The sequence below is a fragment of the Rhinatrema bivittatum genome, chromosome 3 (genome assembly GCF_901001135.1).
Source record: "Rhinatrema bivittatum chromosome 3, aRhiBiv1.1, whole genome shotgun sequence".
NCBI lineage: Eukaryota > Metazoa > Chordata > Amphibia > Gymnophiona > Rhinatrematidae > Rhinatrema > Rhinatrema bivittatum.
The window spans coordinates 525,879,884-525,904,307 of record NC_042617.1 but is presented as its reverse complement, the minus strand read 5'-3'; the positions used below and the strand labels follow the sequence as shown (position 1 = coordinate 525,904,307).

Here is a 24,424-nt window from a genome sequence, read left to right as displayed (position 1 = left end):
TTACCTCAGCAGAGAAAGTCTAGACCCAGGAGAATGGAAGCTGTCGACCACAGCCTTCCTATTGATAGCAAACCGTTGGGGAACACCAATGCCCAAGTGCCCAGCTTCTTCAGCCACAGGCGGGAACCCCAGTCCCAGGGAACAGATACCCTGGTGCAGTCCTGGCCACAGGAGACTGTTATTACGCCTTCCTGCCATGGCCTCTATTGGGTGCAATCATCCACAAGATAGAACACCACAGGGGACCAGTACTTCTAGTAGCCCCGGACTGGCCAAGAAGACCGTGCTACGCAGACATGAGAAGACTGCTGACAGGGAGCCCCCTCCTGCTACCTCCACACAGAGACCTGCTCCAAAAGGGACCGATCCTCCACGAGGATCCAGCTCGATTCTCTCTTACAGGTCTGGCCATTGAGAGGACTCGTCTGAGGAAGAGCGGATACTCGGGGGCAGTAATTGACACCCTACTCCTAGCACACAAGTTCTCACATCCCTAACATACATAAGGATTTGGAGAGTAATCATAGCCTGGTGCGAGGATCGCGACATCATGCCACGCTCAGTCAAAATTCCTGCGACTTTGGAATTCCTGCAGAATGGACTACAGAAGGGATTGTCTGTCAACTCCAAGGTGTACAGGTGGCTGCATTGTCATGGTACGGAACCAAGAGCGAGAGTGGCAGCATAGCCTCTCACCCGTATGTCTTCCGCTTTCTGAAAGGAGTCAAGCAGATCCGACCACCCCTAAAGTGGCCAGTGCCTCTTTGGAACCTCAACCTGGTCCTAGATTTCTTAGCAGGAACCTCCTTCAGACATCTTCGCGGCCTGTCTCTCCGACTATTAACATTGTCAGCAGGAAGGCTGTCTTCAATCTGTTCGGCCCATCGCATATCCGAGCTACAAGTACTGTCCTGCCGGGAGCCGTTCTTCAGACTCACTCAGAGAACCATCCAGTTACGCACAGTTCCGTCGTTCCTCTCCAAAGTGGTGTCTCACTTCCATCTCAACCAAACCATCTCGCTACCATCACCAGATGAGCATAAGAATTCGGAAGAGGTTCGCAGTCTACTCCATCTCAACGTCTGCAGACTTCTAGTCAGATACCTGGAAAGGTCGGACGAAAGACGGGCCATCTATTCGTCCTTCACAGCAAGAAGAAGCAAGGGGAAGCGGCCTCATGAGCAACCATAACCCGCTGGATCAAAGAAGTCATCAAGGCAACCTATGTAGAAGCATGCAAGCCACCGCCTTTACAAGTCAAGGCCCATTCCACTAGAGCCCAGGCAGTGTCCTGGGCGGAAACCAAGATGCTGTCACCCGCCGAGATCTGTCGGGCGGCGACATGGTCCTCCACCCACACCTTCTCCAGGTTTTACCGCTTGAATGTTCAGGCTCGAGAGGACACAGCATTTGCAATGGGTCACAGGCAGCCTCCCACCCGGTTCGGGAGTAGCTTTTTTTTACATCCCATTGGTCCTGAGTCCATCTGCTTTTCGAGGAGAATACTGAAGAGCTGCACTTCCTGCAGGGGTATATGTACTAGGGCTGACGTCAGATTGAAATCTGATCAGTCTCCAACTGCTATCAGGAGTACACTATACCCATTGGTCCTGAGTCCATCTGTCTACACTAAAGAAAACAAAATTATCAGGTAAGTAATTTCTCCATTTTCTGTTTTCCTCATTGCTACCAGATAGATCATATAAATAAAAGTATAAAGTAGATATCAAGTTGGACAAATACATTGAACATAAATACCTGTTCACGCTTGCTCAAATAGAGCAAGAGAATAGGTAAATCAAAAACCTGGTTGCCAACCTCTGCATGCATTTAAAAAGGATGATGTGAATAGAGGTCTGTGCGTAGGTTGTATAGAGTGCTTCAAGTGATGAAAACCACCAAATCTGGAGGGGTAAGAGGTGTCCATGCATAGGGATAATTCTAGTTTATAATTTCCTCCTCCTCAGGCCAGATTAGTCCAGACTTGTGGGATTTGTCCCTCCTACCAGCAGATGGAGGCAGACACAAAAACTTTGTGCTTTTGTCCTTCTCCCCCATATAACTTGATATAGCAGGGGGAAGTCATATGTAGTTCTGCCTACAGCAGATGGCAGAAGTCTGGTCTGGTTCAGCAGGAAAGTTAAATGGCAGCCAGTACTGATTCTGGGAACTATGGATGACAATATTTGAGGTTGATCTCCCTTCCTTGGGGCATTGGGGTCTCTTCAGAACCTAAGATTCTCTGCTGTAAGAAGACAGCAAAAGGGTAAAGCCTTCCAGTCTCGGTGGTGAAGGAGGGTGTGGAAAAAGCTGATACTTCAGGAAAACAGTAAATGGAGCTGAGTCTCCAGGCCCCTTGGCATAGACTTCTTTCAGTTTCTCTGCTGGTAACTCAATAAGAAACAGGTATGGAGAGCGGCAGGGAATGTGGTAGCCTAGCATAAGACTCCTGCAAGATCTGCAATGGCAGCAAGGCCTGTGGGAGGTAGCTGGAACTCAGTGCCATGAAGGAAGGTGTGGTGCAGCATTCAGCCTCAGAATCCTGCTCAAGTACGGCAGCCATGTTCCCTGTATTGTGGCTATCTGGGAATGCGGCCGCAGTACGGTTCTAGCAGTCATTATCTGCATCAGAATTGCTGCATATAGGCCTACAGGAGGAGCCAGGAGCTCTTGGACACTAGGGGGCAGGAATTCTCCATGGAGTTCGTGTTTATTATGCACAAGTCCTGTTGTAAGATCAAAGATAGAAGGGATCCTCCCAGGAAGCCATCTTTGGAATAGGACCCAATACTGAAAAGGCCTTGGCTGGAGTCATTTCTGTCTCTGGATGCTCATAATGACCCAGGATAAAAAGGGATAGCTGAGCTGGACTCATGGGAGGAAGAAGGGGAGCTGACCGATTCAGCTGTGAGGTTAAGTAGAAGAAAGAAGTTGGGAGCCCTCATTACAAAAGTCTCGCAGGCCTTGAGGCTGTTTGAGAACCTGCCACAGGATGTGGCACCTAAAAGGAATCCTATCTTGGCACGGATAAAGAAGCCTGGTAGGTCATTTCCCATATATCCAGCTATCCAGGATATGATTGGGGCTGAGTGAGACAATTCAGATTGAGCACTAAGGCTTTAAAAAGCCCATGGAAATCATTGTATCTGCTCCAACAGAATGAGAAGGCCAAAAGTGGATACCTCAGTAGGAGCTTCATATGGAAGATCACTGTTCTAGTTGAGAGAGGCATAGTGTTGAAAGACCCTGACGATAGACAGGGAGAATCCTTGTTCATTTAAGCTAGTTAGCCTATTCCTTCAGGTGGCAGTATGTGGGGGCTATGTGGCCCAAGCAGTGATTCGCTGGATACAACAATCTTTGGTCATAGATAGAAAAGGAGATATCACAAATAAGTAGCAAGGAGACAGCCCATCTGGAGTCGGGTGCAGCATTTTTAGCCGATGCCTTATGAATTAGAACATTGTCTAAACAGATGGAAACAACTGTGATGGTCAGACATCTATTATAATTAAGAAACTGGTCAGCAGATTCTGCATCCAAAGCCAGATTTTACTATGGCTTTGATATTTAATTATTTTACGTGACATTATACCTAAACGTTTGTATCTTAATTTCTTAATCTTAACTATCCTATATTTTATACTATAACTATGTATTCTTTTATGTAAACCATTGTGATGGTATAACTGAATGATGGTATAGAAAATTTGCTAAATAAAGATAGCCTAGGGAGAGCATTTATTTTAATAGTAGCTATTCTTCCCAATCAAGAGAAATTATAGTCTTCAAATATTCAGATCCTGAAAAACTTTAGTAGTTAGTTTTGGATAATTCAGATGAAATAAATTCTCATGTTTTGAGCAAATTTGTACTCCAAATATTTCAATCTCTGATGCACCCATTTAAATGAAGATCTTGATTTCAGTTTATTAGCCAAATCCTGGCCAAAATAAATTTCCAATAATTCAGATTTACCCATGTTAATATTAAAACCCAATATTGCTCCATATCTTTCCATTTCCCTAATCAGAATAACAAAAAAGGACATAGGGTCACTAATAGTAAAGAGAACATTATCTGCAAAGTGACATTTTATAGTCTGCAGGCATAGTTATAGTTAATTCAATCTCCTGTTTCCGAATAGTCTCTGTGAAAGGTTCCATGAAGAGAGCAAAGAACATTGGGAATAATGGGCATTCTTGGTGGGTGCCCCTACCCTCTTTAAAATTCTCTAAATTTAATACATGTCTCTGGTGCATCATATAATTTATGAATCCACTGAATATTACCCATTCCCATTTTCTCAAGAACTTTACATTTAAAAAATCCGACTGAATCCTGTCGCGCTTTTTCTGCGTCAATCGCTAATAGAACACAAGGGATATTCTTGAGCCTAGCCCTCCAAATTAAATATAACACTCTCCGAATGTTGTCAGCTGCCATTCTACCAGGAATAAAATCGAATTGGGCCTTATGAACTGGCATAGGAAGTATAATGCTTAATCTGTTAGCCAGGATTTTTGCCAGCAGCTTAAGATCCAAATTCAATAAAGAAATTGGTCTATATGAGCCGCATAGAGTTGCATCTTTCCCAGGTTTAGCCAAAATAGTTATGCCTGCCATATTGGTACCAGACAAGAACCATCCCTCTCCCAATACAGAATCAAACATATCTTGCAAAGGCCGCAAAATGACAGGTTCACACACTTTATATAAAATTTAGATATGTACCCATCGATTCCCTGAGCCTTACCATTTTTTACACTTCGAATAGCCTGAGATATTTCAAGGCAAGAAATCTCTTTATTCAAAAATTGATGCTCATTCTCTAAAGGCAGAGTCAGAGGCCAGATACTGATCAATCTCAGATGACTGTAGACTGATCGGTTTGATATAACTCCCCATAAAACTATATAATTCTATTTCTAATTAAAGTGATGTAAAAAGCATAGCACTTTTCTTATCAATTTTCAGAATATGATTTTGGGAAATTTGAACCTTAGGTTTATGAGCTGAGTCTACCCTCCTTGTTTCCAAATTCAAAAAAATGTAGTTTAATCATATTTAAATGAGTAATTTCCTAGGATTTAAGTACTTTAAACTTATCCCTAGCTTTATATACAACTCTTTGATATGCTTACTCGAGTACAGCATATGTAATTTTTCTAATCTTTTAATGTCTTACTCCACAACTAATTGCTCTTTCAAATTCTTTCTTATAGTTAGACCAGGAAATCAAGTGGCCCTGAGCAACAGCTTTAATACCTTCCCAGTGCAAAATAGCAGATACCTCTCCAGTATCATTAATCTGTAAATAATCTTCAAGAATAGCTCTGTTTTACAAACATCTTTATCATTCAATAAAGAATTGTCACCAACAGTGTTTGGCCAAATGGAATTTAAGAATAGGGGCATAAACGCAGCCTCTTGCATCCTAGGTACTAAGTTTATCTAACAAAAACATCAATATAGGAATATGAATTATGTGGTTTAGAATAAATATAATCCTGTTCCAAAGTATGGCACTATCTCCAAGTATCTACTGCTGCTGTTCTAGAAATCAGTGTTTTTAGACCAAGACGATGTTTGAGTATATCCCACATACCCTGAGTTATCCAGATTAGGGTTCAGTGTAATATTAAAATCTCCCCCTATAATCACTTGACCCACAGCCTTGATTGTAATAAGATCCACAATTTTTTGGAAAAAGGACCCTTGATCTGATTTGGGACCATAACTATTCAGCAGGGTATGTTTCTTCCACTATTACCATTTTTGATTATAATGTATCTGCCTTCAATGTCCCTATTTCTGTAAAGTCAGCATAAACGTGTTGAGAAATTAAGATCTCCACTCCATATTTATTTTTCAAGATACTGGATTCCGAGAACATCCTGGGAAATCTTTAAAAATGCATCCTTCTCTCATTCCTTTTCTGTAAATGTATCTCCTGAATGAACAAATTATCGGTATTTAATCTCAATACCTCCTTAAACAGTCTGTTTCTTTTAAATGGTGAATTAAATCTTTTGACATTAAGAGAAACAATCTTAAGAGCACTTTTGTGTAAAGTATAAAAAGAAAACTACAATCTGACCCAAGAAAGCACCAAAAGAGCACTGGGAGTGCTGCCGATTTCAAAGGAGGTAATTCCAACATGGTGCCTGAGGGTGAAAAACCTGATGTAGCTAAGGGCCTGAATGCAAGACGTTTTCCAGAGAAGAGCAACTTACCTGGTTTAAAGAGTTAAAGGCTGACATTGCTGCCGTAAATGTTGAAGTTGTTCAACAGGCCAGTGAGCTTAAAGAAACATGCAGACATGGATCAACAGCTGTTAGATGGCGAATAGCGGGGCCACGAGTATACAGATGTCCTTGGTTGCTGTCTGAATCATTCTCCTTTTTTTCTTTTTCCCTTATTAAAGCAGAGAGCAATATTGGAGTAGTATAAACATTATGAAGGCTTATTGGTTAAGGGTAGTAACTGCCACACCAGCAAGTTACCCCCATGCACTTTTTTCTTCATTTCCATCCTTTAATCTTTAGGGATCCACAGTGTTTATCCCATGACCCTTCTATCCATCAACCAGTTTGTAATCCACTCCAACACCTTGGCACACACTCCCAAGCTTCTCATTTTATTCATAAGCATCCTGTGCAGAACCATATCAAAAGCTTTGCTGAAATCCAAGTAGATCACATTGAGTGCTCTTCTGCATGATGATACTGTTTGGACACAAACTCCTGATGTGACAGTAGGTTTGGCCATTCAGTCCTGCAGAATCTTTTTAAAGTGGAGAACTCAACTCCATTCCCTCTTAGGGTCTGTTTTTGTTGGAGGGATTCGAGCCCTTGCCATGAAGTTTGCTACACTTGACTAGGAAAGCAAATGCACATAGACAGCTGTGCCTTCTCCACTGCAGGCCTCTTGGGCAAGACTAAGAGAAGGGAAGAAGCAAGTTAAGTAGGGATGAATGGGAGGGGTCAATGGATACTTATTCCTTGATAGTGTTTCTGCTTTTTAACTGTAAATGTGCTGCAAACACCCAAAGCTTAATGTGTGGAAAATAAATGCAGTGCTGCTACGTTTGTGGAAAAGATGTCCCTGATATCATTTGTTGTCAAAAAAGGTTCCATCAATTGTATCAGAAATAAAATCATTGGCTTAAATACATAATTTTGCCTTCTAAAATATGCTTGACCATCATGCTCAGAAAAGGGACTTCTCTAAATTATTGCAAACGGATACAATCACAAGGTAGAATAAAGCTGGGCCACTGCTGCAAGCAATCAAAGGAAAGAGTACATTGTAGAAATGAAAACAGGATATCTTAAACATTGTGCTAATCATTCTGCAGTGATATCGGAAATAGAAGGAATGTTTCTCATTTGAGCTTTTTGTGTACTTTATTAGATTGCTCGGGAGCATGGTATTAGGTTTTTTGAGACTAGTGCAAAAGCAAATGTGAACATTGAGAAGGCATTCCTCACATTAGCCGAAGACATTCTTCGAAAGGTAAGTAGCCTTTGCTGATTATAACAGTACTGCAAAGTACAATTTTTATTTATGTACTCTCTGATCTAAGAACAGCATTTGAATGAACTCTGAATAGAATGGTTTGATTGCCATATTGTTAAACTTCCATGCACAGAAATAAAAGGTAAACAAAAAATATGAATACCTTTTTATTAGATGAACTTAATACATTTCTTAACTAGCTTTTGAAAGCTAATACCCTCAACTTCAGGAAAGAATTCAAATGAATGCAAAAGTTGACATTGCCAGGAAATAAGAGTAGTGTGGCTGCCACAAGTGAATCATAAAAGGCATTTGTGATGAGGGATGAAGAGGTTTGATCCCAAGGAGACAAGCAGTATAATTTTATAGCAAATATGATAGGAAATCTAGGTCTGAGTCCTCTGAGAGGTATGTTACAATGGTGAGAGAGGCCAGACATTAAAGACAACATTCAATTCACATTCTCACAAAATCAAACATCACAGGGAGGACCAGATCAACAGTTCCATGGGGGAACATTTTTCAGAACTAGGCCAGTATATCAATGACTTTATGATCAGGATAATCAGTCATTTTTTAAAATAATCCTGGAATGCAACATTTTTTAAGTCAAAATAAGACACTCTGAAGCTAACAAAGTACTGGAGACCTAAGTTTCCTATCACATTATATGCAATAAAATTATACTGCTAGTCTCATCAAACCCCCTCACCCCTTTCCCTTCACCCTATTACTGAAATGCCTTTTATGATTTATTCATGGCAGCCACACCACCTTATATATCCTGGTAATGTCATCTTTTGCTCATTTAAATTCTGATGTGAAGAAGAGTATTAATTCTCAAAAGCTAGCCAACAAGTGTATTAGGTCAATAAAAAGATATCACATTTTTTTTTGTTTTTATTTAACCTTTTATTTCTCTGAATAGGGTATCAACTTTTATCTTGACTGCTTTAATCTGTGGGCCTATATATGTTCAGTAAGATCATCTTTATGGACATCTGCTTGCTTTAGGTAGACAAGATTTTTTTCCTATAGGCACCAATTGCAAGAAGCTTATCAAGTGAGTTTCTTATAGTGGAAAATCACTGTAAGGAAAATAAGAAGTAGCACTGAACTGTAAGTGTAGAGCTATATGGAAAAAGGTTCTCTGAAAGCAAACAGGATTTTTTTTTTCAAATCAGTTTTATTGCAACCTTCTCAAATACAAAACTGCAAGAGTATGGCTTGGACTATAACAGTGAATACCATATTTGGTCATTCAATTAAATTGAACAATACCAAATATATAACTCTTCAAAATACTTTACAACAAACTTCCCTCCCTCCCAAGTGAAATAAGTACAATATTGAGATACATTAATATTAGTGCAAAGATCCAAAAGGACAAAGGAATATGCAGCACAGGCAGTACTTATAAGATCTGCATAAATAAAATATGCAAATTAGACTAGGGCATGAAAGCAAACAAAAACTTATGTAATAATCGTGTATTTATATAAATATAAATAGCAATATTCATATAACACAGGCTCGTGCCAGCTGCCCGGAGCCCACAACTAGCTGGGCATGGCATTCATGCCCTTGCATCCCGCACCCTCCACCATAATCCAGCGGGAGGGGGGGCTAGCCTGCTGACCCCCATTCCCACCAGGCCCCTCCCCCTCCTCGCAGTGACATAGCAAGGATGTGATGACACAGCCAGCCACATGGCTTGGAGGAGAGGGAGTCCTGTCTGCTCTTGACAGACGGTGAATTAAAAGGCTGCGTGCTGCCTTTTCGTCCAGAGAAGCATTGCCCTCCCACCCACCCTAGTATTAAACTTTAAGTTGGAAAGGCATAATAAACACTGAAACCAAAAAGGGGGGAGGGGCAGGGAGAAACCCAAATGTTTTTAATCTTATAAAGAAGGGAATAAACACTTAAAATAAAGGAAATAGAACCTATGCTGGTGAGGGTACATGGCGTGGAGATATGTTTGTATGTCTGTGTGCATACATAAGTGTCGGTAAATATATATGTAGGCCTATGAATTAGACCATCATACTAGGCATCATCAGAATAAATGTAATGAAACATTTCTTAGATCTTCTGTCTTATATATAATCATCAGTCTATTTGAGGGCTGGGAATATTTAGGCACCATGATACAAGATAAGTTTCCTTGAACTTTATTGAACATTTAGAGATGATTAAAATATAATTTTTATGTGCAACAAAAATACCAAAAATTTCTTTCCATAGACTCAAATAAACCAATAGATCGGCAAAAACAGTAATTTCTTGGCCTTTCCAGGACCATGTTGATTGTTTACAATCCGCTGCTGAGATTTTCTTTGAACAGGCCTGAAAACATACAGGGCCAGATTTTTAAACTTATGCACGGGCGTAGATTTTTTCACGCAACCTGGTGCAATCAAATCTACGCCTGATTTTATAACATTCCCTGGTCTGCACATAAGTGGTTGGAGTCCATCCTTAAGCAAGCCTTTGACATGACAGCAATGATGCTGCAGATTGCTTCCTGTTGTGCTCTGGTGGCTTGTTCGTGTCTGCTTCTCTCTCTCTCTCTCGAGGCAGTTAGCTCAGGGGCGCATTCCAGAGAAGCGATGGAGCCCACCGCGGCCTTCCTAGCAGATGCAAGCTCTGACCTAGTGCATACCTTGGCCAGAGGAGTAGCCTCAGTAGTGGCAGCCAGAAGACAGCTATGGCAGCGAAATTGGTCAGCAGATACGGCAAACCTCACAAAGATGCCCTTAAAGGGATCCCTTCTATTTGAAAGCGAATTGGAAAAGCTAGCCAGTAAGTTGGGTGAATCTCCAGTGCCTCGGCTACTGGAAGATAAGAAAGAGGTTGCAGCGCCCCTCGCCCATGAGGGGTCAGGCCAGGGGCACCTAGTGCTTCCGGCCCTACAGAAATTAGTCATTTCAGACATCTGTCCTCGGGAAGGTCTGTCCTTTTGGAGTAGACAACCAAAAAGAGGAACTGGTTCGGGCTCAGGTTTGACCTGGACTTCCCAATGAAGTTGGGACGAGGAGATAGGGAGACGGCTTTCCTTCTTCTATCAGGTGGTTTGAGATCACATTGGACAATTGGGTACTGGACATTATCCAAGAAGGATACACTCTAGAATTTCGAAGCATCTCTCAGGACATGTTCATGATATCACCTTGCCACTCCCAGCACAAAAAAACCGGCAGTGGAATCCACGTTGATAAGGCTGCTCAGTTTGAGGGCTATAACCCCAGTATCTACACACCAGGAATATACAGGGCATCCATCCTGGATCTCCATCCTGGATCTCAAGAGCAACAATCGTCATGTGCGGGTAATTCACTTCAGCATAGAAACTATTCGCTCCGTCTTAATGGCCTTACAACCAGGAGAGTTCTTAACATTCCTGGACCTCTGGGAGGCCTACCTTCATATCCCAATCAGTCAAGACCACTAGCATTTCGTATGCTTTGTGGTACTGGGCCGCCATTATCAGTTCCAGGCATTGCCCTTCGGCCTGGCAACCACCCCCAGAACATTCTCCAAAATTATGGTGGTCATAGCGGCGGCACTGAGGAAAGAAGGGATCCTGGTCCAATCTTACTTAAACAACTGGCTGATCCGGGCAAAGTAGTTGGAAGAGAGCCTCCAGGTGACAAGCAGAGTCAGGACCCTGCTTCAGGAACTTGGTTGAATCATGAACATGGACAAGAGCAGTCTCAAGCCCTCTGTCCTTAGAGTACCTGGGAGTCCGGGTAGACACCAAGCAGGACAAGGTCTTCCTCCATCCCTCGAGGATAAGGAAACTGATGTGCCAAGTGCATCGGTTGACGAACACAATGCACCCCAGGGTGTGGAGCTATCTCCAGGTCCTTGGCCTGATGGCGTCAACCGTGGGCGAGGGCACACATGCAGCCACTCCAACGCTCCCTGCTGTCACATTGGAAGCCACTTCTTGAGGCTACTCTTATTTAACTCCACCTACAGATGGAAATATGTTCTCGGCTCCAGTGGTGGTTACAGGAAATGCATCTAAGCAAGGATGTAAGCCTGTCCCCACCAAACTGGCTAGTCCTCACAACGGATGCGAACCTCCAAGGGTGGGGAGCCCACTGTCAGAAATTGACAACCATGGGGGCAATGGACCAGGAAAGAGGTGCACTGGAACATAAACCGCCTGGAAGCTCGAGCTGTCAGATTAGCGTGTCTGCAATTCAGCCACAGGCTCCAGGGACCAGCAGTCCATGTGATGTTGGACAATGCATCAACAGTAGCATACATCGACCGCCTGGGAGGAACCAAAAGCCACCAAATGTCTCTGGAGGTAGGCCCCCTTATGGAATGGGCGGAGTTAAATCTATAAGGGATCTTGGCCTCCCACATCGTGGGAAAAGACAACATCAGAGCAGTCTCTGAGCAGGGAGAGTCTGGATCCAGGGGAATGGGTGTCGTCGACCAGAGCCTTCCAGCGCCTAGTAGAACGTTGGGGCCTCCAATCCATCAACCTTCTGGCCACATCTCATAATGAGAAGGTCCCCTGATTCTTCAGTTGCAGAAGAGATCAGCGCTCCCAAGGGATAGACTCCCTTGTCCACACCTGCCCAGAGGAGGACTTACTGTACGCCTTCCCTCCGTGGCCTCTGGGCAAGAAAAAAGATAGATGCCGGATGTCCTTTTGAAAGTGTTTATTATAGTGGAGACATATAAAAATGCCCGATTCTGGCTGAGTTTCGCCACTCCTCAAATGGCTGCCTCAGTGGCTTGCTTGTTCAAGATTCAAACATCAAATGTTTATACTTCAGTCTGCTTTAGAAATGAAGCATCACCAGTAGGTGCGTGTCATTTGTGCCTTATTTAGATATACTGTTTCCACACTTATCGATAAGTCGGGCATTTTTATGTCTCCACTATAATAAACACTTTCAAAAGGACATCCGGCATCTATCTTTTTTGTTGACACCATTACGTCTTTCATAGATTGCCTCCCTTGTTTTGTGGGTCCTCTGATGGGCAAGGTCTGGTGGCCCCAGATTGGCCTAGGTGCCTGTGGTGTGCAGATATTCGGAGGCTTCTGATGGAGAGCCCTCTATGCCTCCCCCCTCACATGAGGGCCAAACTCTATTTTGTCTTACGGTCTGGCTCTTGAGAGGCTTGCCTGACAAATTGTGGATATTTAGTGGCATTAATTGCCACCTTGCTCTGCGCATGGAAGTTCTCAACATCCCTGACGTACATGCGGATCTGAAGAATATTTGAGGCCTGGTGCGAGGAACGCGGGGTGCCCCCTTGGATGACCAAGATTCCCATGATTCTGGAATTCTCACAGGACAGGCTGAACAAAGGACTGTCCCTCAAGTCCTTGAAGGTTCAGGTGGCAGATCTCTCCTGTTTCAGAGGCGAGGTGAACGGAGCCCACCTGTCGACATATCTGGACTTAGCTTGTTTCCTAAAAGGAGTTAAACACCTCCGATCGCCCTTAAAGTGGCCTGTCCCCGTATTGGACTTCTTAGCAGGGCCTTCTTTCGGCCGCTGTGCATTGTCTCTACGCGTCTTAACGCTGAAGACTGTATTCTTGGTGGCGATATGCTTGGCTTGTCGCATCTCTGAACTACAGGTACTATCATGTCAGGACATTAAAGTCATGAGTTCTTTTTTTTTTATGATTTTGTAATTACAAGGCCATGTTACATGACAAAAGGCATGATAGACATACAGAAATATGATAAAAATCAATAAGGAGCATAGTCAAAATAGGAAACAGTCCTCTTCAGTAGCCATAAACTACAATAAGTGTTTTTATTCTTTTATATTTTTGCAGATTTCACAGAACCATTCTCTAAATTCCGCACGCATCAGCATAACGTGTACCTTATTGGTAACTGCGCCACATGGGCCCATGTCCAGCATCTTGCAGTCCTGCAACTCTGACTCACCACATTCCCCGCAGGTCTCACCATCCAATTTAGAGTAGAAAAAATGCTGAAAATCGATCACTTTCTCTTTGGAAGACATCGCTTTTTGTCAGCATTTGCTTAAGATAGTTCCAACACCGCATGGCCACGATAAACATCAGAATTAACCCAATAGAGAGGAGCTCCTTGGTTATGCTGCCATTATACCAGGTGACTTCACGTCCTCCATCATCGGTCATTTCTGAAAAGCTTTGAGAAAGTTTAGACAGCTTTGTGGGCTTGCATAGGATTGTGATACTCTGCTGCTTTTGCACAAGGGCCGCCTCAGTCTTTTGTTTTTTCATCTGCAGCACATGTTGAATATGTTTCTGGTGAATCAGTCTCATTTTTTCTCCGTAGTAATGAGCTTCTTCAGCTCATTTTTCCTACCTTCTTAGTCTTGTAGAACTATTAGTTAGCTTTGTCAGCACTTTGATAAATTCCTTTACTTTTTCTTCATCAGCACTTAGCCCTGAATTTGATTCTTGGTAAGGCCTTGCTGAAAATGCTTTGGTTGGCCATATTTTTCTGCAGAATTTTGCTGTTGAGTTTTCTAAATATGGCACAGAGGGTGACCAGCTTCAAGATAAGCCCACATTCTAGCAAAAAAGTGTCTTGCAGATCTTCACACTGCATGTCATGCTTGGGTGTGGACCATGATGTCCTTAGCTGTACTATCTTTCAAGTTGCCATGAAATGCTATTAAGCAATGAAGACTGTGTCTAATTGGATATCTGTGAAAAATCAGTCCAATGCTCCTGTGTTGGCATAAACAGTATTGATACCTAAGGACCCAGGACCCACCCTTATCACATCAGAGAGGGAGGCCGAGCAATATGGAGGGACTGGAGTGTGCAGAGAAGAGTAGAGCAGAGGGGCCTAAAGACTGTGAATAAATGCATTCGCTCCAGTGGCTATCTTTGATTCCCACAGAAAGAGTGGGCGGGCCACAGACCTTTCTCCTGTCATGCATTTGGGCAATTTGAACAGTTCCAAACCATTTCCTGAGTGGTTTTGTGGGCCCAGCCCCCCCAAAGCCATTGTTTCTGAGAATGTTCAAAACACCTCTACTGCCACAAGAATCCTCAAACTGCAGTGCTACACAAAAAACTTTAGGCAGGAAGAGTCTGCCTGATCAAGATATTGTCCCAGAAAGCAAAGAGGTAGGCGATCTTTAATAAATATTTGAAAAAGATCAAGGCATCTATCCTTTTGTGATCAAGATATTGTACACCTCAAGCAAGAGTGAAACTAAAAAAGCGGGGTAGCTGCTCGGTCCCACGTTCACTGGATATTTAACTGGACCTCGCATGCCTTGGGACATCATCCACTTTCCAGTACTGTCATGAAGGGCAGTTTCTCTCCAAATAGTGAGGCAACTTGCTTCTGGTCTGGTATGTAGGGCCAGAAATCGACTGACTACTTCTAGGTTCACTGGTTGACTGTGCAACATCATGTACTATTAAGTTGCTTCAATGACCCATAAATTGATTAGCTTGGATTCTGTAATGACATTCCCTTTAATTGTGGAGGTTGAGCAAGAGCCCAGGACACTATTACCAAGCTTCCTCAGATAATTGTGTCCCTGTGAAGCTGGTAGCAGTGCCTTCCTGCCCTCCAGCTTATTCGGAAAATTCAGATTAGAATGTGGGCAACACCACTCTTTACTTCCATGTTATAAGAAAGTAGATGTGAAGAACTATTTTCAAAAAGGCTCCACGATACAAAAATATCCAGGTACCAATCTGTTTGTCAAATCTGCCCTGAAAAGGGTCAAGAGAATTAAGGCTCACTCCTTGGTATCTCCTCGGAAGAAGTTATTTCAGAATGTTATGCTCATCTCCTGCATAGTGTCCCCTTATATCTTCATGATTGTAATCACTTTATTCTGGAAGAGGCAGAAAAATTCTGTTTTTCACTTTAGAGAAGCTTGACCTCCTCACCTGATATACTGGAGCAGAGTGTGGAAAGCATTTGGTCTAATCACTCTGTGATAACTTTCAAAATATCACAATATTCTACCATAGCTATTAGTGACCATACACTCGTATAGCTGTAAACATCAAGGGCAGGTTTGTTGGTATGCCCTGCAAGAGTGAAAATATCTGTGGAGATAAATTCAAAAAGTGGTGTATATTGTGTAAAAAAAAAAAAATAATAATAATAATAATTTCGCCACACTTAAAACTATCTCTGCAGCTTCCTCTGACCCACCCTATACCACAAAGAAGTATCAGGATGGACCAGCAAGGAGACTGTGTTTAACTCAGAAGAGACATTTTTCTCTATGAACTCACCTCTGTAAGCAGCAGGATCTGAGGACTTGCCTTTATGACTGTAGAGACCCCAAGCCCCACATAGCAACTCTGTCAAAACCAGCAACAGGGTATTGACTGGATCCAGAGTTCATGGCTAGTACTCTAGTTACAGTTCCAGACTAATTCAGCATAGGAAAGCTGTTAGTTTTATGCAAACTGCTGGCCCAAGATAACTTCCAGAAAGCTGGGTTTTTCATATAATTCAGTACAGATGCGGATTATGCTTATTGAACATGCAACCAAAGTGCCCTCCAAAGGAATTGTTCCCTATCCTTTCTCATCAGAAAAAGCTATTAATAGATCTCTCTTCTCTTGGAGACTAGTGTTATCGAGCTGGCTCTACCACAAGAAAGAGGGTGGGGATTCTACTCCCAAGTATTTCCTGATACTTGAGAAACTTGGATGGATTCTGTCCCAGCTTAAACCTAAGGGCCTTGAAAAAATATCTCCTAAAAGAAAAGTCCAAGATGACTTCCATGGACACTATAATTCCCCTCTTAAACATAGGATACTAGCTAAGCTGTTTGGATTTTGCAGATACATGCACCTATATAGAGATACTTCCTGTGAAAAAAAATATATCAGATTTGTCATAGGGGAACACCACCTCCAGTATCACACATTGCCATTCAGCCTAACATCTGTGCAAGTTTTCACAAAATGTCTTTTGATAGTGGCAACATTTCATCAGGAATGTTGGGAGCAATTGATTATTCAAGGGCATTATTCAGACATGGTCAGATGAATCACTGCACACCACCATTAAAGTTTTGGAATTCTTAAAGTTTAGCTTAAATTGGACTTTGGATAATTTAAAACCTACTTCGGTTGGAATTCATAGGAGCTCTTCTAGACCTGACTGGGTGGGGGAGGGAGATTTTCTTCCCATCAGTAGGATCACGGAGTTAATGATCATGTTGAACGGAGGCAGACAGCTCAGAGCATGCTGAGAATGTTCAACCACTTGACCTCAGTGTTTCATACAAGTCCCAAGCATGTCTTCACTGGATGACCAATCTTATGGTCCTTAAATTCCCAGTGAAACCAGACCACTCAAGGACTAGAGGAGCACACTCGTTTAACAGATCAGTTTGGAGACTCCCTGCATTGGAGGCACTTCCATTTCAAGTTGACCAAGAGGCTGCACTTCCAAATTCTTCCTCACCTAATTATTCTGACTATAGATGCCTCCAACTTGGATGGGGAGCACATATTCAAAAGCTTCATACCGTGGGTCTCTGGGAAAGATATTGTATCAGTTTCCTGAAACTTATTTAAAAATCTTATTCTACAATCCAAGCAAAACAGTAGTTTTGGGCAGATTATATAGCATTCATAAAAAAAAAAGAAAAAAAATGTAAACATCTAAAACCAATGTTTCAAATGAACATAATGGTATGAATAAAAAAAAGACATACTCAATAAAATAGTTCAAAGCGTCATTAAAAATATAAAGCTTCAAGTTGTCTCATTCTGCTGATAACCCATTCCACAGGACGGGGCTCAAATACGAGAATACACGAGTTTGAGTCCTTTTGCAGCTTCAATTCTTGCAAAGGAGGAATGTCAAGTTAGTACCAGATGATATTAAATATGAGAGGGACTATAAAGCTGCAATGTCTTACTTAAGAAATTAGAGCTTAAAGCTATGATGAATGTGCTAAGGATGTTCAAAGATCAGGTGGCCAACAAAATTGTCCTAGTTCAGACAGACCACCAAGTAGTAATTTTTCGTCAGAACAAGCTGGAAGAAATGAGTTCACTCCTCTGAGGAAATTGTCAACATATGGAACTGCATGGGTAGACCTTAAGGGCTAATACCTAGCAGGAAAAGAGAAACATCCTGGCAGATACAAGCTCAGTCAAATCCTTGACCCCCACAAACTGATTGCTAGATCTGGAAGTCTGCAAACAAATTATTTCTTGAATAGGGAACAACCAAGAGAGATCTGTTCACCACCTCCCTGAATTGGAAGGTATGTAACTTCTATACCAAGAGTGGATCAGAAGGCAGACTTTTGAGGGTAGATACCTTCTTCCTTCATCTGAGGACAGATTTTCTGTTTGTGCATTCTCTGATATACTTGGTTGTGAAAACCTTTAATAAAACTTGACACCAAGGTCTTCTGATGCTCAGAGCACCTTTTTGACCAAGGCAGCTTTGGTTCCCACTCCAAGAGCTGTCTGTCAGAGAACCAGTCTGGCTAGGGAATTCTGCCACTGATCATGCAGAATTGGGGAATGCTGTTTCACCTGAACATGTAATCTCTGGCCTGGATGTTGAAAACGAGATAATTCATTCCTTCAGACTCTTGAGTGTCTCAGGTCCTTCTGGTTTCTAGGAAGGAATTCACCAGATCTTATTTTAATTTGTAAGGGCATATGCATAATTTTAAGTCTGTTTTAACATTCTGTAGTAGCTTTATGTTCTGTTTTAAGTGATTGTGTATGAATGTTTTATTTTTTAATCCGCTCTGGACACTAATTATGGAAGCAGCAGACTATTAAGATTTTATAAATAAAATGTAAGGTTTGCCATCTAATGGAAGAGCAAGGTCATTGGTCCCTTCTATTGCCTCCCCACAAAAAACATTTGTATAACTACTACATATCTGTGTCTGGCCTTAAAACCAACTCTGTTTGGATTTATCTTTGTGGTATTGGCACTTATCACCATTTTGGAAAAGGTTAACCCATCTCTATACAGCCTTTAGTTGTCAGATTTATGCAGGTTTGCTTCAACTAAAGTCTCCAATCAAGCCATCCACAGTGTCCTGGCATCTTAGCATGGTGGATACTCAGCTAATGAAAGCCCTCTTTCAGCCTCTGAACTCTTGTGCGCTAAAGTACCTGACCTGGAAGGTGATATTTTTGGTTTTGGTCACTTCAGCCGATAGTGAGCTCCAGGCCCTAGTGACTGGATCTATCTTACACAATTCATCACAACAGGATAGTGTAGTGCATGCATCCCATGTCCCTGCCTCTAAAGTGTATCAAATTGCCATTCTAATTAGTTGATTGTCCTGTCAATATCAGGCTACACAGTTTGAACCGTAGAAGAGCTTTTGCCTTCTAGCTAGAATTGACCACAACCCTTAGAAAGTCCACCTGACCTTTTTTGTACCTAAACAGGCCTGGGATTGCTGTTACCAAATGGACTTTCTCTAGTTGAATAGGATGACATGTGAAGGCTCGTAGTGTTACAGCCTTTACAGTATTAGTGGCTCATTTAATATTAGCCTATATTGTGAAAATTGGTGCTACTGCTTAGATACTGATTCTTGATGCACATCATGTTCTCCAGGGGCTCTTTGAAGGGTAGAACCTGACTTCATTCCCCCGAGGTCTTTATATTTCAGATACATAAAGAAACTTGGAACAGGAAATACCTCTCCTATCCCTTTTCTCCCCCCAAAAAAATTGTGTTCACCAGTTGGTGGTGGTGCATTTGTGGTTGGAAAGCAACCTTTAGCCATACAGGTGGGAATCCCTAGCAGTATTATCCTGTTTGACCTTAGAGAAAGCAAAGTTGCTTACATGTAACAGATGTTTAAGATTAGCACCCATCTTGACTTGGAGTTTGTTTTTCCAGTATACAATGCTGCTCAAAGCAGCTAACAGCAATTGTAGTGCAGAGTTAATATCTTAAAGCTTTTTTTTTTTTTTTAAAGATTGAGGGGAGGCATGATATGATGGCCAAAGAGTAGAAAGTCTCATGTGTGTCCTGAAAGCTTTCCAGGAACAAAACATGTCAGTGCCATGGATGACACTACCCACATGTGTTGTCTTATTGTGCTGTTCTCAGAGAAAACGGTTACCCAGGGAAAGTAAAGTTGCTTAATTTTAAATATAACATAAAACTCATGATAGCCAAGAAAATTCTGCTGGGTTTGAAAGCTAAATCCAATCAGCAGATGGAGAACCTGATAAGTCTTTTAGCATTATGATATAGGAACAGTTTTCTAAAATTAGCTGGGTCTTGCAGCAACTATGATACAGCTGTGCTGACTGCTCACAATGTGTTCTATTAATTTTTACTTCCTTAAACAAGAACTGAATTTTTATCTGATTAGGCATCATTTTGAAATGGATAATTTTTGAAGTAGGTTTTCCTTAAAAAAAAAAAAAAAAAAAAAAAAAGTGTCAAATCAAGAAGCAAATAGTTGTATTCCCCCTTTATTACTTTCCATCATGGTAGTGCTATGCTTGTCAGGAGTTATGCAATATTTGCTAGCTGAGAGTAAAAACTGATCTAACTCTCCAGAGACTGAGCACCAAGATTGTACATTATGGGGTAGATTTTAAAAGGTGCGCATTCACATGGATGTGCGGATTTTATAACGTGTCGCCGCACGCATGTTATAAAATTTGATATCCACGTGCACATGCGTGCTGGATTTTAACATCCACGCACGCATGCATGTGAGGTCAGCCCGCAACGGGTGTGCGCCAGGGGGTGGGGGTATTTTTTACTTTACTTGTGGCATCGTGATTTTGTTTTTCCCAGTCCCTCCAACTAAGGAGTGGATTGGGAGAACTTCCCTAACCCTACCCCACCCTTCTTACTTTTTCCCCTCTCATCCTTGACCTCTAACCCCTACCTATCTACCCCTTTTTTTTTTTTAAACTTACCTGCAGCTCCTGGTGTGTGCTTCCCCGGGACAGGGCTTAATGGCATTGTCCCAGCACCCCTGGCACGAAAATGCATGCGGCAAGTGCAGGGCCCAACCAAGTGCATGACTCCCAGTATTTGCACACGCGGTCTAAAATTGGGCCGTATATGTGTAAATGAGCTTCTGATGTATCATTTAAGCGTATTTATTTTTTGACTGACTTAATATATACCGTATTTTTCGCTCCATAAGATGCACCTAGTATTCAGAGGGGGAAAATTAAAAAAAAAAAATTTTTTTTGTGCTAAACCAGCTCTGTCCCCCAGTGTCTGTGCATCTTATGGAGCAAATTAGGGGAGTGCATAACATTTTTTTTTTCTCCCCATTTTGTTTTCCGGTCTGGGGAGGGCCATTTCGGTCTACTCCCCAGATCAGAAAACTTTTATCTTTCTCTTTCTGTGGGAAACCCCCCCCCTCCAAAAAAAAACAAAAACCCATCCCTACCCTTTAAATTAATTAACAATCCCCCCCCCCCCCCCCCCCAGACCTGCCAAAATTCCCTGGTGGTCCAGCGGGGGTCCGGGAGCGATCTCCTGGACTTGGGCCGTCGGCTGCCAATACTCAAAATGGCGCAGATGGCCCTTTGTCCTTACTATGTCACTGGGGCCGACCAATGGCAGCGGTAGCCCCTGTGACACAGTAAGGGCAAAGGGCCGTCGGCACCATTTTGATTACTGGCAGCCGACAGCCCTTTGCCCTTACTGTGTCACAAGGGCTTATGCTGCCATTGGTCGGCCCCAGTGACATAGTAAGGACAGAGGGCCGTCGGCGCCATTTTGAGTATTGGCAGCCGACGGCCCAAGTCCAGGAGATCGCTCCTGGACCCCCGCTGGACCACCAGGGACTTTTGGCAGGTCTTGGGGGGGGTCAGGAGGGTGGGGGGGGGGTAGATTTTTAGTGGGTGGTTTTTTTTTATATTCGCTCCATAAGATGCACATACATTTCCCCCCCACACACACTTTTGGGGGGAAAAAAGTGTGTCTTATGGAGCAAAAAATACAGTAGTTATCGGTACACTACTGAAACTTGGATTTGAGATGTATCAATAAAAGGGTGATCAATGGGGTCCCCTCTAGTGCAGAGGTTCCCAGTAGGTATCTCAAAAGGATTAGAAGGGAACGTGCATGGTTTTTTGGATTATGTTAAACATAGCTAAAAATATACAATTTGTAATTAGATCTCAGTTCTTCTTGTTTGGGACATAATTTACTAATCCTCCCCCCCCCCCCCCAAATAGAGACAGAGTGGGGGGATAAAAGCTTTAGTAAATCCTGCCTTTAATGCTGTAATCACAGGGATATTAGCTACAAATGAAAAATTCCATATACGGTAAACACAATGACTTTGTCTTGGATATCTCTAGGGTTAATTTTTATCATTTTCTTGAGATGGTAAAAGTTCTGCTACTCTTAAGTTATAACTAATTTTTGATTTGTCCAATTTAAATTTTTTTTTTTGTTTATAAAATGGCAAAAGCCAAGTGCTATTAAATATACAAAATATGTCCTTTTGTGAGATTTGTTTTTATTCTGTCTTCTGTTTTGTTCCAGACCCCTGTAAAAGAACCCAACAGTGAGAATGTGGATATCAGCAGTGGAGGCGGGGTGACTGGCTGGAAGAGCAAATGTTGTTGAGCATTCTCCTTTATTACAGACCCATCCACTACCCCTCTCCTCCCTTCATTTTTTTCTTCCTTCTGCAAAAATAAACCACTCTGCCCTTCCCATTTTTAACCTTTAAAACGAATATTTCATCTCCCCCCCCCCCCCATAACAAAACAAACATCCAAACCTTCCCTCTCCTTCCATTTATGACTGCTTGCTGACAATATAATTTTCTGAAAAAACAATGTATAGAAGAAAAGAGAAATCATGTCTGACTTATCTCATTTTAAATGTACTTGCTTAACTCACCACTACATTTGGTTGTATCATAGTCCCGTTCTTAAGAATATTAAAAAAAAAAACCAACGAAAACTTATAGCAATCATTTCAACTCTATTTGCAAAAACTATGAGAATAAAAGTTAGAATTAACAATTTTTTGTTATTGTACAATGGTGGAATTTTCTGTGATGGATGATGTTTGGATTACTGTCTTATAAACCTGCACCAACAAAAAGCAGAAAAATACCTTGTTTCTGTGTCACATTAACTGAATGGGGTTTATTTTGTGCTGTGCCTTATGTGAATTTTTTTTTATTTTCTTACTGTATACTGCATTTAAAATAGGGATGTGACGAATGAGTAAAAATATCTCAGCACCATCTTTTCTACAATGTTCACATTTGGTTAAAGATTATTAAACAAAACAAATATTTCAGAATCTAACCTGGTTTAATGTAAATTTGATTTATTGAGCTATCCAGGTACACAACACCAAACAAAAAAACCTGTCTCTGTCATGTATAAAAGACTTGAGTTAGCTAAAAAGGTCTCCTACCCCTGTGGCTCTGCACCAGTCATTTTCTCTTGTCAGAGGTTCTGGGTTGGAAAACTTCCTCTGAAGATTACTCTAAAGCAGCATTTGGTAAGTTAAGTAAGATTGCCCAAATTGCCTACTCCTTCTCCGCAGTGGTCTCAAAAGAGGAGGAAGGGGAGGGGAGGACTCATGTTCAGCTTTTCTGAGATGCTATGTTTGCCACAAAGCATCTAAATGTTTTTTCTAGCCAGATAAAAAGACTGGCCTGACTATACTTATATGGATACCGACCACCAATTTATGATTAACCTCCGAGCATCTTAAATGACAGTACTTCCCCATTTCTGGCAGCAAACCAAAGTGTGTTTTAATCTTGATGTACTTGATAAATCCATCATTTCTGTTTTTCTACTGTCATGTCCAGCTTTTGATAAGCAGACTTCTATAGCTACTTCAGAAATGCTTATTAAAGTAAGTAAGCAATACACACAATTTAAGTATTTTAACTTTCGCCCTGGGTTTCTTTGAGGCATAAGACCAAAGACTGTGAGTGCCTTTAGGATCTGGGGAGGTACAATTAAATCATTTCACACACCTAGAGTATTATAGCACTTATAAAATGTTTAGGGTCTGCTCACTGTCCCCTACACAAAGATGATTTTAAAGTGTCTTTTTGCTATAATGCCTGTCTGTATTAATTGAAGTTGCAGTGCAGATATAGTACATTATAATGGTATTGGCTGTTAAAGCTGTCACTTGATTGGGTAATACCCAATGATGTACTGACAGTGCATCAAAATGCTTTGTGACAAATCACAAAGCTTGAATTTTCTCTTCATTTTAGAAGCTTTCTTAATGGAGAGGAATAGATCCCCCATAGAGTTGTTAAAGCCACTGAAAAATTGGTCAAACTTATTTGCTCTGAGTTTCACATTAAAAATGAATTGTTTACTGATGTTTTCTTGGCAGTGATGAGTTCATAAATTTGATATAATAAAGTACTATTCGTCCCATCCCTAACATAGCATCTTTTTCTTTTGCTTTACTACATTAAGTATATTGAGGAGAGCACTCAGAAGCATATTGGCCTTGTATGTCTTTTTTTTTTTTTTTTCATTACTGCTGCCTCTTTTTTTTTTTTTTTTTTCCATGGAGGAATTTCTTCCATTCATACCTCCATGCTGCTTTCTTTTTCTGGTGCGAGATGTTAATTTATATTGCACACATAGGAGCAACAGTAATGTTTTCCAAGCTTAATACAAAAGCATCAAGTTTACAAGGTAAACCTCAAGGCACTCTGACCTAACAGCAAGTATGTATTCGCTGGAAAAACTGTACATATTATTTTTTCTCTGAATAGTTGCATGTGCTGAAGTTTTCTACAAGGAATGGCATGACCATTGTGTTTCCAGAGTGACACACACTCAATTTAGATATTTGTATAGCCCACGAATCAAGATAACTTACTTTTTAGCTAAGTCCATTAAAGGTCATCTTTTTTTTTTCTTTTCAGTACTTTAAGCTTTTTAGTATAAAGATATTTAGAT

The 24,424-nt window shown here is 41.5% G+C and overlaps 1 protein-coding gene across 3 annotated transcripts in view; it reads left to right on the top strand.

The window, feature by feature from the left end:
- The window catches only part of RAB10 (RAB10, member RAS oncogene family), a 221,331-nt gene extending 198,810 nt beyond the window's left edge, over positions 1–22,521 (top strand). For all 3 annotated transcript variants that reach the window (XM_029596272.1, XM_029596271.1, XM_029596274.1), the window contains exons 6-7: positions 7,417–7,518; positions 22,008–22,521. In XM_029596272.1, the coding sequence (XP_029452132.1) occupies positions 7,417–7,518; positions 22,008–22,091 (186 nt within the window). In that variant the 3' untranslated portion in view covers positions 22,092–22,521. The remainder of the gene's footprint in view (positions 1–7,416; positions 7,519–22,007) is intronic.
- The last annotated feature ends 1,903 nt before the right edge of the window (positions 22,522–24,424 follow it).